At 41.0% G+C, this 17006-nt stretch overlaps 1 protein-coding gene across 1 annotated transcript in view; it reads right to left on the reverse strand.

Annotated features, from left to right (window-relative positions):
- ADAM9 (ADAM metallopeptidase domain 9) overlaps nt 1-17006 on the reverse strand; it is a 136375-nt gene that overhangs the window by 52208 nt on the left and 67161 nt on the right. The window contains exons 12-13 of the mRNA XM_056116799.1: nt 16083-16254; nt 1504-1596 (exon numbers count right to left, since the gene is read on the reverse strand). Of these exons, the coding sequence (XP_055972774.1) occupies nt 1504-1596; nt 16083-16254 (265 nt within the window). The remainder of the gene's footprint in view (nt 1-1503; nt 1597-16082; nt 16255-17006) is intronic.

The following is a 17006-nucleotide window of genomic DNA, read 5'->3' on the forward strand; positions in this document are numbered from 1 at the left end:
ATTTATACATATAAGAGTAAATAATCCAATAGAAAAATGAAAAGTGAATGAAAAATTTATAAAATATAAAAAAGAAAAATTATAACCGCATCAACAACCCAAAAATCACTGTCACTGTCTTCCCGTTGTTCATCGATTTGCTCGAGCAGGCCCAGTAACGTCTCCATTGGAGACTTTGTTGTTACTGTGTTTGGCATATCGAATGTGCCATGGGTAGTTTGCCAGCTTTGCTGTGCAGGCGAGATACTCTCAGTAGGTATCTCGAGAGGGCCGGAGGAACTGAATGCAAAAATGTGAATTAAAAATATAAAAGCACTTTCCATCTAGTAAAGTCAAAATTATAATACTTACTAGCAATTCAATAGTCAATATTGTCAATAGGCCCTCCCGTTGATCATCGATTTGCTCGAGCGGGCCCAGTAACGTCTCCATTGGAGACTTTGTTGTTACTGTGTCTGGCATATCGAATACTCTCGGTAGCTTGCCGGGCTCTCCGAGAGGGGCGGAGGAATCGAACTCGGGTCGGCCATGTTGGCCGCTTGTAAGGCAAACGCCCTACCGCAAATAAGCATTTTATAAAACCATTGGTCAAAGTATATACTTTTGCAATGTGTATATAGAATGTATGTCAAAGTCTTGAATATTTATGTCTGACATTCATTCCACAAATAAACAAAACTGGAAGAATTTAAAAAGCCATCATTAGGAAATTAGATAAATTATGGAATAACCATAGAAAGCAGTTCTGTGTAACTATGCAAAACCATATGAATTTTATTTCCATATTATGTTGAAAATACAATTTTAAAATCCTAATTGTATAAATACACTGGATTTCAGAAACACTGTAAATAAACAATGAAAATAATAAAATTTTTATCCAGTGACTCTCTCTCACACACACACACACACACACACACACACACACACACACGTACAGCTCACTCACATTTGTATAAGGAAAATTAGCTAATTTATTAACAAATCAACAATGGCTATATGAGTAGGAAAAAATTGATAGTCTTTCAGTTTACATTATATACCTTGGTATTGCTGAACTATTTATAAATATATGCGGATTTTAAAACAACAAAAATCACTAGGCTTTCATAAAAGAATGTGATTCCAAATCGGTAAAAAGTGACATAATTTTCCATATAATCATGCTTTTTTAAATCATTTTTTAAGGACACCAGAATAATAGTACAGTGGGTACGGTGCTTGTGTTCCATGTGGGTACTCCAGGTTTGGTCCCTGGTGCCACAAATGGTTGTCCAAGCCCGCCAGGAGTCACCCTTGAGTACAGTGTCAGGAGCAATCGCTGAACACAGCTGGGGTGACCCAAACAAACAAAACAAGCCATTTCTTAACAGAATGGAGACAAAAACCATTTGATTATGAATTTTTTTTACTATTATACTTTTTCCAAATAGAGACAAAAACTTGATTATACATATCTTTCTTTTTCTATTATTATTTTTTTTTTCAAATAGGGCATCTTACCCAACAGTCTTTACAACAGTCACCATAGGCACATTCAGCAGATGATTTAAGCTTACATGTACTCCCTTCACAACAAGGGTCCAATTCACATTCCTGTGAAGAGAAAATGACCATCAATTTTTACGCCATTGTTATCAATATTCATTAATAAAACTCTTATCTTGAACCAAATATTTATATCTTTCTTTTCTATAGCAATCACTCTCTGGAGATGGCCACTAACTAACCAATGAGACACTGACTTTGTAACTGTCTAGGTCCCTGTACAGTTCTGGAGGAGCCCCAAATCAGTCCTCAGGGGACCTGGGGCCCCCTTCCTGTGATTGTCTGTTAACTGAACCAGTGGTTCAATGATAGGGCCAAGGATGCCACTCTATTCAGGTTCTGCAGTACCAAAAATTGTGCTCCGGGGTCTCCAGGTCTATCCAGCAATGTCTGGGGAACTATGGGCTACAGAAGATTAAGTTGCGGACAGCTGCCTGTACGGCAGAAGTCTTGACCAGTATTAGCTCTCTGACAACAGTTTATTTTAAAAGGCTGATAAGGTATGTAGATTAGTTTACTGAAACTGCCAGAACAAGATACCATAGATTCACAGTTCCAGAGGCTAAAGGTTCACAATCAAAGTTTTAGATGATTCTACTTCTGGCAACCTGTAGACTTGAATGACAATGAAATAATGGAATATAAGAAATGCGACACTGTGCTGCAGGGTCGGGGAGACGGTACTGTGTGTGAGAGGAGTGGGCACTGCAACTCTGCATTCAGTAATTTTCCATTCATTGTCTTTGTACCTCTAAAAATGTCCCTAATTAATGTGCATTAATTTCTTAAGAGCTTTATGATAAAGTAAGGATAAATAAAAATATAAGAACACATATAACAAAGGACCTTACCTATATCAGTTCTTTAAAAAAATAAAAAAAAAATCAGGGTATGGTGCTGCCAGCAGATCAGCCTGTACCTGCAGGGAGAGTGCATCAACAGCCTGATGGTGCCTTCAGACTTCCAGATACCCCAAAATTGCTGCTGTGCCTTTGGCCAGACCCCAACAACTTGGGGCCAAATTTACCAAGAAATTAAAAAGCCAAATATTAGATATGTAGGAGCCACACCCACAAATCATCTCCAGCTCAGCTATATAAGCTCATTTATTGACCTTATTTCAGAGATCCATAAATCTCGAAAGAGATCAAGAGCCATAGTTAGGGCCAGTGGGACAAAGCAATGCGGTGAGTGGACACACCCTGCAGGGCATATGCCAATAGTTTATTTCTCTGGAAAAGATGGAAACAAGGGCCATGATCCAAAAACACACAAAAGAATCTCCGAACCAAGCAGCTCGTTGCAGACATGCCTCTGGACTTTAAGTCAGGCCAACTTCACTGCAGTGCCTCAGACGGGGCAGGCATCATCCCTCTGCCTGTCCCCTAAAAGCCCCGGTGGCTGCCAACTTCCAGAACCCAGTGAGAAGTGCAGGCTGTCTTCACAGGGTCACCTCAGAGAGGGGCAGGTTGAGTTTCCCTCCCCGCCCCAAGCAGAACCCTGGCAGCCAAAAACCTCCAGAACCCAACCGCCGCCATGCCCAAGGTCACTCTCCACACACTAGGACGAGCCTCACCCAAGAGGAGATGGACTTCACCAGAGAGCGGATTGGCAGGAAAACCCAGATATGTGGGAACCTGTGACTGAGATCTCCAAGCCTGCTCAGATCAGGACTGGGCCTCCTCCCACCAGGTCCCCAGTTTTCCAAAAGCTTGAAGTCACACCGAAAAACTGCCCCCAGCCCATGTAATCTCATCAATGGCCAAGACCCAGAGACTATAAACTAAAGTTCCTAGAAGAGAATGACACAGAATTTCCTAGACATTATATTCTATCCATAACAAGCAATACAAAACAAATCGTCTAGCACTGACTTTCAGCAGTTTTGAGTGGTGGTGGGACTGGTGTCAAAATAACAAATGTAACCAAAGTAGAGAGAGAGTATGGGGGAAATTGTCTGCCATACAGGCAGGGGAAGGGCTGGAATGGTGGGGAGAGGGAGAAGGGATACTGGGGATTTTGGCGGTGGAAAACGTGCGCTGGTGAAGAGATGGCTGTTTGATCACTGTATGACTGAAGCTCAAACCTGAAAACTTTGTAACTTTATCTCATGGTGAATCAATAAAAAGGGGGAAAATAATAATAATAAAATAAGATTAACATTCTGAATTTTAAAAAATCAATAAAAAAACTGAAAAACTGAATCCAATAGAAAACTGGCAAGGAACACAGTAACAACAAGTCTCACGATGGAGATGTTACTGGGCCCGCTTGAGCAAATCGATGAATAACGGGAGGACCGTGATGATGATGTGATAATTGTAAAGGTAAAGGTAAAGGCCCTCCCGTTGATCGTCGATTTGCTCGAGCGGGCCCAGTAACGTCTCCATTGGAGACTTTGTTGTTACTGTGTCTGGCATATCGAATACTCTCGGTAGCTTGCCGGGCTCTCCGAGAGGGGCGGAGGAATCGAACTCGGGTCGGCCATGTTGGCCGCTTGTAAGGCGAACGCCCTACCGCTGTGCTATCGCTCCAGCGATAATTGTATATAATTACATATATATATAATTATAAACATATATAATTACATATATATATATATATATATATATGGGCTGGAGCGATAGCACAGCAGCAGAGCATTTGCCTTGTGCGCAGCCAGCCCAGCAGAGCCAGGTTCGATTCCTCCACTCCTCTTGGAGAACCCGGCAAGCTACCAAGAGTATCTTGCCCACACGGCAAAGCCTGGCAAGCTAACTGTGACATCTTCAATATGCCAAACACAGTAACAACAACTCTCAAAATGGAGACATTACTGAGCCCACTCAAGCAAATCAATGAACAACAGGAATGTATTTGTTTTATTCTGTGTGTGTCTGTGTTTGTGTGTCTGTGTGTGTATACAAAATTCTAAAAAAATTAGAAGAAAATTATACACTGAAGACTAGGTATGGAACTCAGTGGTAGAGTACATTTTTCACAAATATGAGATCCTGAGTTTGTTTTCATCTCCAGCGTAAGAAAAAAAGAGTGAGCAAGGCCAGAGAAGTTGTACAGTGAGTAAGGCTCTTGCCTTACACATGGCTAACCCAGGTTTGATCCCTGGGACCACATATTGATTCTCCAAGCCCACCAGGAGTAATCCCTGAGCACATAGGAAGTAAAAAGTCCTGAACATGGCAGAAAGAAAAGAAGGAAGGGAAAGAAGGAAGGAAGGAAGGAAACAAGGGAAGGAGGGAAGGAAAGGCAAAGAGAGAGAGAGAAAAAAAGTGTGGGATATCACCGGGAGGTCCCAGATAGGGTAGGTGCTGCATCCCGCCTTCTCCAGATGGAACCCCGGTGACCATGAGCAGGATATTTTTTCCAAACCGTGCAACATCTCCTTATATACAAAGTGATCAATGGAAAGTAAATCATCCAAAGTTTCTCCCTAAAATCAGGCTTAACTCTTTTGCAAAGCACAACAACCAAAAGGAGAGAGAGAACAGAGGGGAATGCCCTGCCACAGAGAAAGGGTGGGATGGGGGACATGGGGGGTGGGAGGGATACTGGGATCCGTGGTGGTGGGAAATGGGCACTGGTGGAGGGATGGGTATTTGAAATAAATAAATAAATAATAGTGAGAGCTGGGAATTATGCATATGATCCGTAAGTATACAAAAAAGATATAAAATAAGATAATACATTCCCATTTTTCACCCATCAAAATCTGGCCCAAAAATTTTGAGGAGGGGGTTAGGTAGAAAATCAAACATTAAATAAGTAAAAATAAAGTTTAAGAACTGAAAAGATTATCTTCTTCCTGGGACAAAAAAGAACTTAAAAAATTGTCATTCTCCCCAAACAGTTTCTATGAAGCCCATATCTCTCTAATACCAAAAGGAAACAAAGACACCACAAGAAAAGAAAACTACAGGCCGATATCCCTGATGAACACGGATGCGAAGATTCTCAACAAAATACTAGCCAATAGAATTCAACAATTCATCAAAAAGATCATACATCATGATCAAGTAGGATTCATCCCAGGGATGCAAGGATGGTTCAACATTCGGAAATCAATCAACATAATCCATCATATCAACAAAAGAAAAGATAAAAATCATATGATCATAATCAACAGATGCAGAGAAAGCATTTGACAAGATCCAGCACCCATTCATGATGAAAACCCTTGCCAAAATGGGGATAGAGGGGACTTTCCTCAATATAGTTAAAGCCATCTACCACAAACCTACAGCAAACATCATCCTCAACGGGGAAAAACTGAGAACCTTCCCCCTAAGGTCAGGGACGAGACAAGGATGCCCACTCTCTCCACTGCTGTTCAATATAGTACTGGAAGTACTTGCAATAGCAATCAGGCAAGAAAAAGATATTAAGGGCATCCTGGTAGGAAAGGAAGAAATCAAGCTCTCACTATTCGCAGATGATATGATACTATACTTAGAGAACCCAATAACCTCCACCAAAAAACTCCTAGAAACAATAGGCTTGTATAGTAAAGTGGCAGGCTATAAAATCAATACTCAAAAATCCATGGCTTTCCTATATGCAAATAGTGAAAGAGAAGAAAGTGACATGAAGAAAACAATTCCATTCACAATTGTGCCCCAGAAAATCAAGTACCTAGGAATCGCCTTAACTAAGGAAGTAAAGGATCTGTACAAAGAAAACTACAAAACGCTACTTCAGGAAATAAAAGAGGACACGAGGAAATGGAAAAATATCCCCTGTTCATGGATGGGGAGAATCAACATCGTCAAAATGGCAATACTTCCCAAGGCACTGTACAAATTCAATGCAATCCCTATAAGGATACCCATGACATTCTTCAAAGAAATGGAGCAAACACTCCTGAAATTTATATGGAACAACAAGCCCCCACGAATAGCTAAAGCAATTCTTGGGAAAAAGAAAATGGGAGGAATCAACCTACCTAACTTCAAGCTCTACTACAAAGCAGTAATAATCAAAACAGCATGGTACTGGAACAAAGGCAGAGTTGCAGATCAATGGAACAGAGTTGAATATACTGACATCTCCTCCCAAACATATAATCATCTAATCTTCGATAAGGGGGCAAGAAAAGTGAAATGGAGCAGGGAAAGCCTCTTTAATAAATTGTGCTGGCAAAACTAGACAGCTACATGCAAAAAAGTGGGCTCAGATCTCTGCCTAACGCCATGCACAAAAGTTAGATCGAAATGGATTTATGACCTCAACATCAGACCGGAATCCATAATGTTTATTGAAGACAAAGTTGGCAAAACTCTCCACGATATTGAAGTTAATGGTATCTTCAAAGATGTCACGTCACTGGCCGAGCAAGTGAAAACAGAGATAGACAAATGGGACTATCTTAAACTAGAAGCTTCTGCACCTCAAAAGAAACAGTGACCAAAATACAAAGACAGCCTACAGAATGGGAAAGAATATTCACCAAATACACATCCGACAAGGGGTTGATATCAAGGATATACAAGGTTAAACTCCACAAGAAGAAATCACCCAACCCCATCAAAAAATGGGGCGAGGAAATGAACAGAAACTTTCGCAAAGAAGAAATCCGAATGGCAAAAAGGCACATGAGAAAATGCTCTACATCACTAATCATCAGAGAGATGCAGATCAAAACAACAATGAGATATCATTTCATACCACAGAGACTGGCCCACATCCACAAGAACAAAAGCAACAGGTGCTGGCGCAGATGTGGCGAGAAAGGGACCCTCCTTCACTGCTGGTGGGAATGCAGGCTGGTCCAACCCTCTTGGAAAACAGTATGGACGATTCTCAAAAAATTAGAATTTGATCTCCCCATTTGACCCAGCCATAGCACTCCTGGGAATATATCCCAGAGAGGCAAAAAGGTATAGTCGAAGTGACATCTGCACTTGTTTGTTCATTGCAGCACTCTTTACAATAGCCAGAATCTGGACAAAACCTGAGTGCCTGTGAACAGATGAATGGTTAAAGAAACTTTGGTACATTTACACAGTGGAGTACTATGTAGCTGTTAGAAAAGATGAAGTTATGAAATTTACATACAAGTGGTACTACATGGAAAGTATCATGTTAAGGGAAATGAGTCAGAAAGAGCGGGATACAGGGACAGGGCCCCGCACTCAGACCCTGGCAGTCCCCACGCATCCATACGGCCCTGTGTCCTCCTCTCAGCGACGAGCTAATAAAGCTGTAAAACCTAGGGCCATCTGCAGTGATGAGGGTGACGGTGTGTGGGCTGAGGCAGCCCCAGTGCGCCCCCCACCCTGGGGTGCAGTACTGGCCTCTCGCCCGGTCCCTCCCACTCAGCAGAGACTAATTTTCCTTGTGACACACACTCTCCATTCCAAACAGGAACTGGTCACTGAGCTGAAAAAGGGTCCATGCCAGTTCTTTTTTCCCAAAAAAGGGCACTTTAAAAATTTTAAGTATATTGATTTGAATTAAAACTTGTGGGGGAAAAAAATGGAGGGGGAGTGGTATGCCTCCTGAGCAGTGCTCAGAGGGCCTGGGACCCCCCAGTGACACTCAGCCAACCAGGTCAGCGGGCAGTGCTAGGGCCTGAGGACGAGGTGCTTATCCGGCCCTGCCCTGTTCAGGGCTGGACCTAGGTCACCCCTGACCCTACCCTATCTCCCCCACCCCTAAAAATGGTGAAATGTAATTTACTCATCAAAATATCTCTTGAATTCTCACCCTAAAGTGAATGTATATGACATTTTGAATTGGAACATATAACTGACAGATTTTTTAAATAAAAAAGCCTAAAGACTACGAAAAAAAAAAAAAAAAAAAAAAAAAAAAAAAAAGAAAGAGCGGGATAGACACAGAAAGATTGCATTCATCTGGGGAACATAAAGCAACAAAACGGGAGACTAACACCCAGGAATGGCTGAGATTAGTACCAGGAATTTTGCTCCATGACTTGAAGGCCAGCCACATGTGCTAGGTGAAAAGGAAGCTCAGATAGAGAAGAGAGCACCAAATGAAGGGTGTTGTGAAGACCCTCCCAGGGTGGGAGAAGCATGCTGAAAGTAGACTACAGACCAAACATGATTGCCACTCAATGCCTCTCTGGCAAAACACAGTACCCAAAAGAAGAGAGAGAGAACAAGGGGGAATGCCCTGCCACAGCGGCAGGGTGGGAGGGGAGGGATGGGGGGTGGGAGGGATGCTAGGACCCGTGGTGGGGGAGGATGGGCACTGGTGGAGGGATGGGTACTTGATCATTGTATAACTGAAACCCAAGCACAAAAATTTATAAGTCTATAACTGTACCTCATGGTGTTTCACTAATAAAAAAATGATAAAAAAATTGTCATTCTCACTGTTTCATTTAATAATTTAATAAAGTCATAATATTTCACTCCCTTACATGGGCACATCCATGCTTTTTTCCAGCAGGAAGCATTTATAAAAGATAAACCTTCAAGCTATTTATAAGCATTTACAAAAGATAAACCTTCATCTACTTTTGAAATATTTAAGGAGTTGAAATCTCTAGGGAGGAATGTTGTAGACAGACAGATGGGACGGTGATAATAAGTTTCTCAGAAAATAATAAATACCTAGAAGAAACTGCTTAACCCAGAAGTAGCTCAAAGTCACTGGGAACACATGCTTTTACGATGCAAATACTGAGCTATTTGGAGAGAAACTAAAGCACCCAGAGAAGGGTGGACCCCCTCAAAAAAGGAGAAGCTTGGGGTTGGAGAGATAGCACAGCAGGGAGGGCGTTTGACTTGCACAGGGCTGAACTGGGTTCAATTCCCAGCATCCCATGTGATCCCTTGAGCCACTGCCAGGACTAATTCCTGAGTGCATGAGCCAGGAGTAACCCCTGTGCATCGCCGGGTGTGACCCAAAAAGGAGAAAAAAAGAGAGAGAGAGAGGCGATAGAAGAATCGAAAGGTCCTAACAATAATATGAAAGGACAAAGAAATCCTACAAAAAAAGAAGTTGGGGAGTCTCTCTGACTCCATAATTTCAAACCATACTATAAAGCTATAGTTATCAAAACAGAATGGTACAGGAATAAGACTCTTAAACTAATGAAATCGAGCCATGCATCTGAGGCAGATCCTCAGATATATGCACAGTTAGGTCTTTGACAAAGGAGAGAAAAGTATAAAGTTGAGCAAAGAATCTCTCTTCAACAAATGGTGCTGGGAAAACTGGTGACTCATATACAAAAAATATAAATAAATAAAAAGAGCCCAGACCTCCAAAGTCAAAACAAAATGGATTAGAGACATTGATATCAAACTTAAATCCATAAATTATACTGAGAAAAACATAGGTATAATACTTCAGGAAATCAAATCTGGAGTTATCTTCAATGGCCAACCAAAGAGAACAAATGTGATTACATTTAGCTAAAAAGCTTCTGCACCACAAAAAAAAAAAAAAAAAAAAAAAAACAGAATAAAAAAGATACCACACAGACTCTAACAGGATGTTTGCTAAGCCACTCCTCTGATAAAGGGCTAATATCTGAGAAACATAAAGTACTGGTAGAACTTCACAAGATAAACAACCAACCCCATAATAAAAGGGAGGTGAAAGACAAACAGAAACTTCCTCAAAGATATACAAATAACCAAAAGGCATATGAAAAAGTGTTTTGTATCATTAATCATTAAGGAAATGCAAATCAAAACAAGATACCATCTCACACCAGTGACACTGGTGTACATCACAAAGAACAAAAACAGCCAGTGTTGGCATGGATGTGGGGAAAAGGCATCTTCATTCACTGTTAATAGGTATGTGATTTGATCTAACCTTTTAGGAAAACAATATGAACAACTTTTAAAAAAATTCTAAATAACTAAGGAATTCCACTTCTTGGCACCTATCTCAAGAGCCCAAAAACTCTACTCATAAAAGACATTTGCAACCCACAAACCACCTCTAGTGCCATGTAACTCATCCACCAGTCATGATTCAGAGACTCATAAATAAATCTTGAAAGAGGTCAAAAAATCCAGAAGATTTTTTTTTCCAGACATCCGGTCATGGCTGAGTCATCAAGGACACTTCAGAGGGTGAGATCAGCCCAGTGCTCACCCAGAGCCCCAGTACCTGATTGCTCCCACACTCCAAATCACTGAAATGCCCCTGGCCAGTCTCCACTGCCTCCAGACTGAGCCTCATCCAGAAATTAATCTGCTGAAAATTCAAGTATGAGGTTTTGTGACTAAAATCTCCAGGCTTTCACAGTCAGGATGGGCCACCTTCCCCATCTACCAGCACTTCTGAAGCCCAGGCAGTCATGCACACACCCCAAAGTCACCACCCAGTTAAAAATTTAACTCCATACATACCACCTGTTAAAAATTCGGAACTTTCTGGACATCTCAACCTTTACAACACTGATAAACCAGTAGTAGCACACCAGATTGGATGGGATGTAATGTAGAAGCTAATCAATCTTGATTAACAAAATATAAACACAGAAGGCTTAACCTATAACAACTTCTTGATAATCTCTTATACATGCATGGACTCAACTGTTTATGGTGAGATACAACTTTCACTAATTTTCTTCTAAGAAAACATTGTTTGATCATTCTGTTAGCAAATTATTGATAACAAGTGTTGGAATATAGCTCCAAATATTTTAGGCTTAACAAGACTTTTCCCCTTGCCATGAGGAACTCAGGTTTATTACAGTGCTCCTGAGGTACTTCCATTCCATTGTGTTTATCTGTAAATTCTTCCCTATGCTCTCCTCCCCAAGCAGTTAATCAGCTTTTCCCCCCTAATCAGTATCTGTTCATTTGTAAGGTCAGATCCTTCTAGGACACTGAAATTGTATTGTAAGTTAATATTGCCTTTCTCCTCTCCTTATGTCTTTTGAATAGTTTACTTTAAAGCAATGCCCTTTTTGTATAGATACAGGAAGACTGTTAATATTATGCTTTTGTAACTTAGGATTTAATTGGCTTTGAATATTATTCATACCCAGGCATCTGCTTTCTCGACTTAAGCCTCAATTGCCCTTAGTTCCTAACACCCCGAAAGCAGGGTGCCGACGAGGGACTGAATGGATCCAGGGCAAGCAGTGAGCTACCCTGGCATCGAAATGGGCCAGGCCAAAGTGCCACAATTCTTAACTATAAGTTAAGAGCTTGATCATAGACAAATGCTGCCATGATCCAAAAGTAACAACGAGAGTAGGACCCTGCTAGGGGTAGGAAAGACTATCTGGCCTGAACACTGTAGTCTGAGATCGAGATGGCCCCTAGGACAGCAATTCTATAAGGTTAAGGTATTTCTTACTGTATCCATACAAAATGATTTATATTATATATGCTTATATGTTTGTTGGACAAGGAGAGGAGAAATATACCCAGGAGATTCCACTCTGGGGTGGGTTGATCTAATAATGACAACTTGTCCTAGAAGCAGATTTCCCTGAGGGAAAGAATTCTACCCCTATTGATTGTAACTGCACCTATGTGTAATTGTTACCCCAATCCCTCATGCTGGGGTATATAATGAGACTGTAAGAATGGGCAGGGGAATGCAGAGAACAGAGAGGGGAGTGGGTGGAGAGAGGATTGGAATAAACTACAACTAAGACCAACCAGCCCGGCCCTCGTTTCCTTCCTTTGCCTGCCCATCGCCACCGACATCCCTGGGGTAGGGGAAGCGGGTGAGACTACCAAACACGGGTGGCGGGAGAGAGAGAGCCGCCACTGCTGCAATCTTTTTTGAAAACACACAACAAGCAATATAAAATAAATTATAGAGGGCCTGTTACAGTGACAGGCTTAGGGGTGGTTTGGAAAATTGGAGACAATGGTGGAGGGAAGGTACAATGGTGGTGGGATTGGTGTTGGAATACTGAATGCCTGTGACAAATCATCATGAACTACTTTGTAAACCACAGTGTTTATATAAAGTGTGAGGGGAAAATTTACATATGTAGGCCTGACCTATTTCATGTAAACTACAAAATATATTAACACAGAATTGTTTTAAAAGTTTTATTAATGTTGGGGATATGGTACCGCCAGCAGGTCAATCTGTATCTGTGAGGCGAGTGCATCAGCAGCCTGATGGCGCCTTCAGACTTCCAGATACCCCAAAATTGCTGCTGTGCCTTTGTCCAGACCCCAAAAACTTGGGGCAAAGTTTACCAAGAAAGTAAATGGCCAAAAGTTAGGTATGTGGGAAACACACCCACAAACCACCTCCGGATCAGCTAGATAATTGGAGGCATGGCCTCTCTGGTTCCTGATTGAACTGTTTAATGGCCATGATCCCAGAGAATCAGAAATAAATCTCGAAACCCAGCGGCGTTTGGCAGAAATGTGTCCAATTCCTGAAGTAGGTTATCAGTGCTGTGCCAACACAGGTGGAAATAGGTTTCGTGCCTTGGCCTGTTCCCCCTGTTGGCCCAGTGGCCGCCATCCTCCAGAGGCCACTGGACAGTCAGGTTTGGGTCTGCAGTGATGAGACATTTTGGGCCTCACAGGATGGAGGTGGAGCCGGTCCTGTCCCCCCCACGCCAATGAGACTCCGAGTCATCGCCCACGAACGGCTTTTCTGGCTCCTGATCAAGCTGCTCAATGGCCATGATCCCAGAGACTCAGTAGCAAATCTCAGAATCCAGCAGGTTTTGGCAGAAATCCCTCCAGATTTAAGTGTTAAAATTTCAGAATTTCAAAATCACGTGGCCACCACTTCCCAAGAATATAAAAGAAGATGACTAGATAAATAAATGTGGTGCATATACAAAGTGGAATACAACTTAACTGTAAGGAAAGATGAAACCATGCAATTTGCAGGTACCTGAATGGATTTGGAAAGTATCATGCTGAGTAAAGTTAGTCAGAGGGAGCGGGACAAATACTGAATGATCTCTTCCATATGTGAGTTATAGAGACATGGTAGGGGAGTAACATTGCACAGAGGAAATAAACAGAACTGATTTTTAGCAGGAAGTTCACCATAGGGAACAATGAGAGGATGGGGGGGGTGAACATTTGGATAATGGTAAAAAGAGGTGGACACTCTGGTGGGGGATGTGGTGTTGAAATTTTATGTATAAAATGGTACCAATAAAAGTTTTGTAAACCATAGGATTCAGGTGTCATCAGTCAGAAGTGGGGACCCACCATTCCTATCCCAGGGCAGAGAAGCTGAGCTAAATGACAGCTGCAACTTTATAGGCAAAAAGGCCACTTCCTCCCCTCTGCATCTGACTGCTATGTTCAAGTTCTACCTCTGATAGAACGTTTGATCAGAGACCAGCCCAATCAGACACAGGAGCAGTGAATACCTCCCAGGTTGGCAGTAAGCCAGGTACAGTGCAACATGGCACACTGAAGACCCCAGGCCTGTTGGAAAGTACAGGGTGCCTGAGCACTCTTACATGTGAGAGAACACTGCAGCACAGACAAGCACCAACCGACATGAATGCTGGGACGCTCTAGAGTACACTTCTATCGGGGCCCATCCAGCAAGCTTGAGGCAACAAACTCCAGCAGCAAAAACCATATTCTGCTACCCAGGCATGCACAAAACTAGCTTCTCACCATTATATAGCAGCACATACAATGAAGAAGCAGGAGAAATTACCTTCACTGGTAGATTACGACAAAAAATAGACACAGACATTACAAAAGGGAAAACTATAGACCTATATCCCTGATGAACATAGATGAAAAGATCCTCAACAAAATATTAGCAAAAATGAATCCAACAATGCAACATAAATATCATACCCCATTACTGAGCAGAATCAATCCTGCGATGAAGTATGGTTTGATTTACATAGTTTAGACTATCACCCGCCACCATCACCCTACCTGCTCAACTCTGTGGTTCAGCTTGGAAAGAAGCTTTGGTGTCCCCACGAACTGCAGCATTGACAAAATCATCGAAACACATTTCTCAGTACGCCCAGGCAGCTAACTACGTCTACACACTACACCCAGGTCCCATCCCACTTGACTATACAGCTCAGCTTTGAAAGAGGGCTTCGTGTTCCAGTGGCGGCAAGTCTAATTTGTGGTCTATCTCACGACAAAGTAGGGGAATAATAAATGGCAAGGCCACAGAAACTGAGAAGTGTCTTCAGGTATGCAGTGGGATCTTGTGAAGGTTGGGAAAATAGGGGACAGGATGTACAGGGTAAACACAGGCACAATGGTAGAGAGAAGTAGACACTCCGGTGGAGGGGGTGTGCTGTAACATTTTATGTTGGAAACCCAACCATTAACATTTTTGGAAACCATGGTAACTAAAATGTAAAGAAAAAATTCATAGTAATTTTGGGGTGCAAAAGCTCAAGGAGAAAATATAGACTATTTTAATAAGTTTGGTAGCTGGACATGAAAGTCCATCTCTCAAAGTTCTTGTGAAAATTATGCTATGTAAATTATTTGATAGAAGTCCCTATCAGTGCAATGTAGATCCAGGCACAACTTCTCCACAAAATACATACTGACATTCTAGAACAAGAAGTCATTTGACAACAGCCAAAGTAAGAAGGAAGAAGAATTAGTAAGAAAGACTGAGAATGCAATAAAGCTGACCACACCTTAACAAAACATAAATACAAATTTAAATGAAGTCTAAGTAGGAGAGGAGTTACGTGATCATTTTAAGAAGATAATGACTATAATGTAGAAGAGGCTAAGTGACATAACTGGTCTTTAAAAAAAAAAAAAAGAGGGGACTGGAGAGATAAGACAGTGGGTAGGTCAAGTACCTTGCACACATGCCAATGTGTATTTTGCCCCCAGCACTCCGTATAATTCCTGTGCTCCACTAGGACTAGCCCTGAGCACAGAGCCAAGAGTAAGTTCTGAGCACTGATGAATGTGGCCCCAAAAGAAGAACAGAAAACTTTTTAATTTTTTAAATAAAAGAATACTATTACTAAAGAAATCCAGAGAAAGGAGCTGCTTCAATTCTTTACTAAAATGCATCCAAATCAATAAATATTTCCACCAGAAAAGTGTAAAAGTAGAGCCTCAAATGAAAAGTAATTCACTCTTTAAAGTAGATGAATAACCCAATAATCACAACAAAAATGTAAGTTAACAACAAAAGAAGAATAAACATGGAGAATTCTTTGACACAGACAGATAACAATAGTAGTTATTTTCTGTGAAGGATATTTTCAGTTACAGGACTGTTTCCACACAAGCAAAATGCCAATCTTCATTTTGCCACTGTTTTATTTTACCTCCAATGCCAGAGTTGCCTAAAGCAACCTATTTCCTTTGTTCTACTTCCCAAGGTAACTTCCCAAAGCAAAAATTAAAAATTTATGTGGCTGGAGAGATAGTACAGTGGTAAGGCACTTGCCTTTCCTGTAGCCAACCCGTGTGATCCCCAGCATCCCATATGGTCCCCCATGCACAGCCAGGAGTGATTCCTTGAGTGCAGAGCCAGAAGCAACCCATAAGCATTGCTAGGTGTGGCTCTAAAACAATAATAAAAGCAAAAAAAATTAAAAATCAAACAGAATAAAGATAACTTTTTTAAAAAATGTAAAATTTACTGACCTTTGGAGTACCACAGTCACACTCTTCACCAGGGTCCACCAACTTATTACCACAGAAGGGTGCACTATAAGCTTCATCAGACTTTGGAATATTAAGAAGGCAATTTCCTCCTTTATTCAAAGTTAACTTCTCAAAGTCCTCTGCACTGCAACTGCTAAAGTTTCTGGAACCTCTAGAATAAACATTAAGAAAAAGACATTATATCATAACAACTATCTACTTTGAAAGTTTTAAGCATGTCTTCAACAAATAAGAAATTTAAAATAACAGAAAATTAGCTAACTAAAATAGAGAAATTAGACTTAGTATCTATTCCTAACCAGTAGCATTCTAATAACTATGTAAGATCATTATTTTAGTTATGTTTAGTTTAGTCTTCATAAAAGTATATTCCAAATGTATTACTTATACTGAAATACAAATTTATAAATCTTATCCATCAGAATAAAAATCCTCCAGTGCTGAAGGTAGAGTAAAAATGACTAAGGAGTGAGTTTCTAAAAGCAGCAAAACTTTTAACCCAAAATAAAGAAGACCTAAGATATTTATGGGAGAGAAAAAGGAGTAATATTTGCATCATTGGGATACCAGATAGAAATGAGAGAAAAAAGAATTACTGATTGAAGAAATAACAGACGATAATTTCCCTAATATGAGGAGGGAGATGTTACCCCCAATCTATAAAAGGTACAAATACTACAAACAAATACTATCAGGTGAACACCAACATTTTAATTAAAATTGTAGAAACCAAACTGAAGCTCATCAAGTTGCCAAATCATCCCAGATAGATCAATCTCCAGGCTGAAAACTCTGTGGCCTTTTCAGAATAGGGGTGGTAGATTGTCCATCCTGGAGGAAAAACTTGGCAGCCGCCACACCCGACCTCCTCCAGCGTATAAACATCCACCTCTATAGCACCTG

Source organism: Sorex fumeus, unplaced genomic scaffold (assembly GCF_029834395.1).
Source record: "Sorex fumeus unplaced genomic scaffold, SorFum_2.1 ptg000033l, whole genome shotgun sequence".
NCBI lineage: Eukaryota > Metazoa > Chordata > Mammalia > Eulipotyphla > Soricidae > Sorex > Sorex fumeus.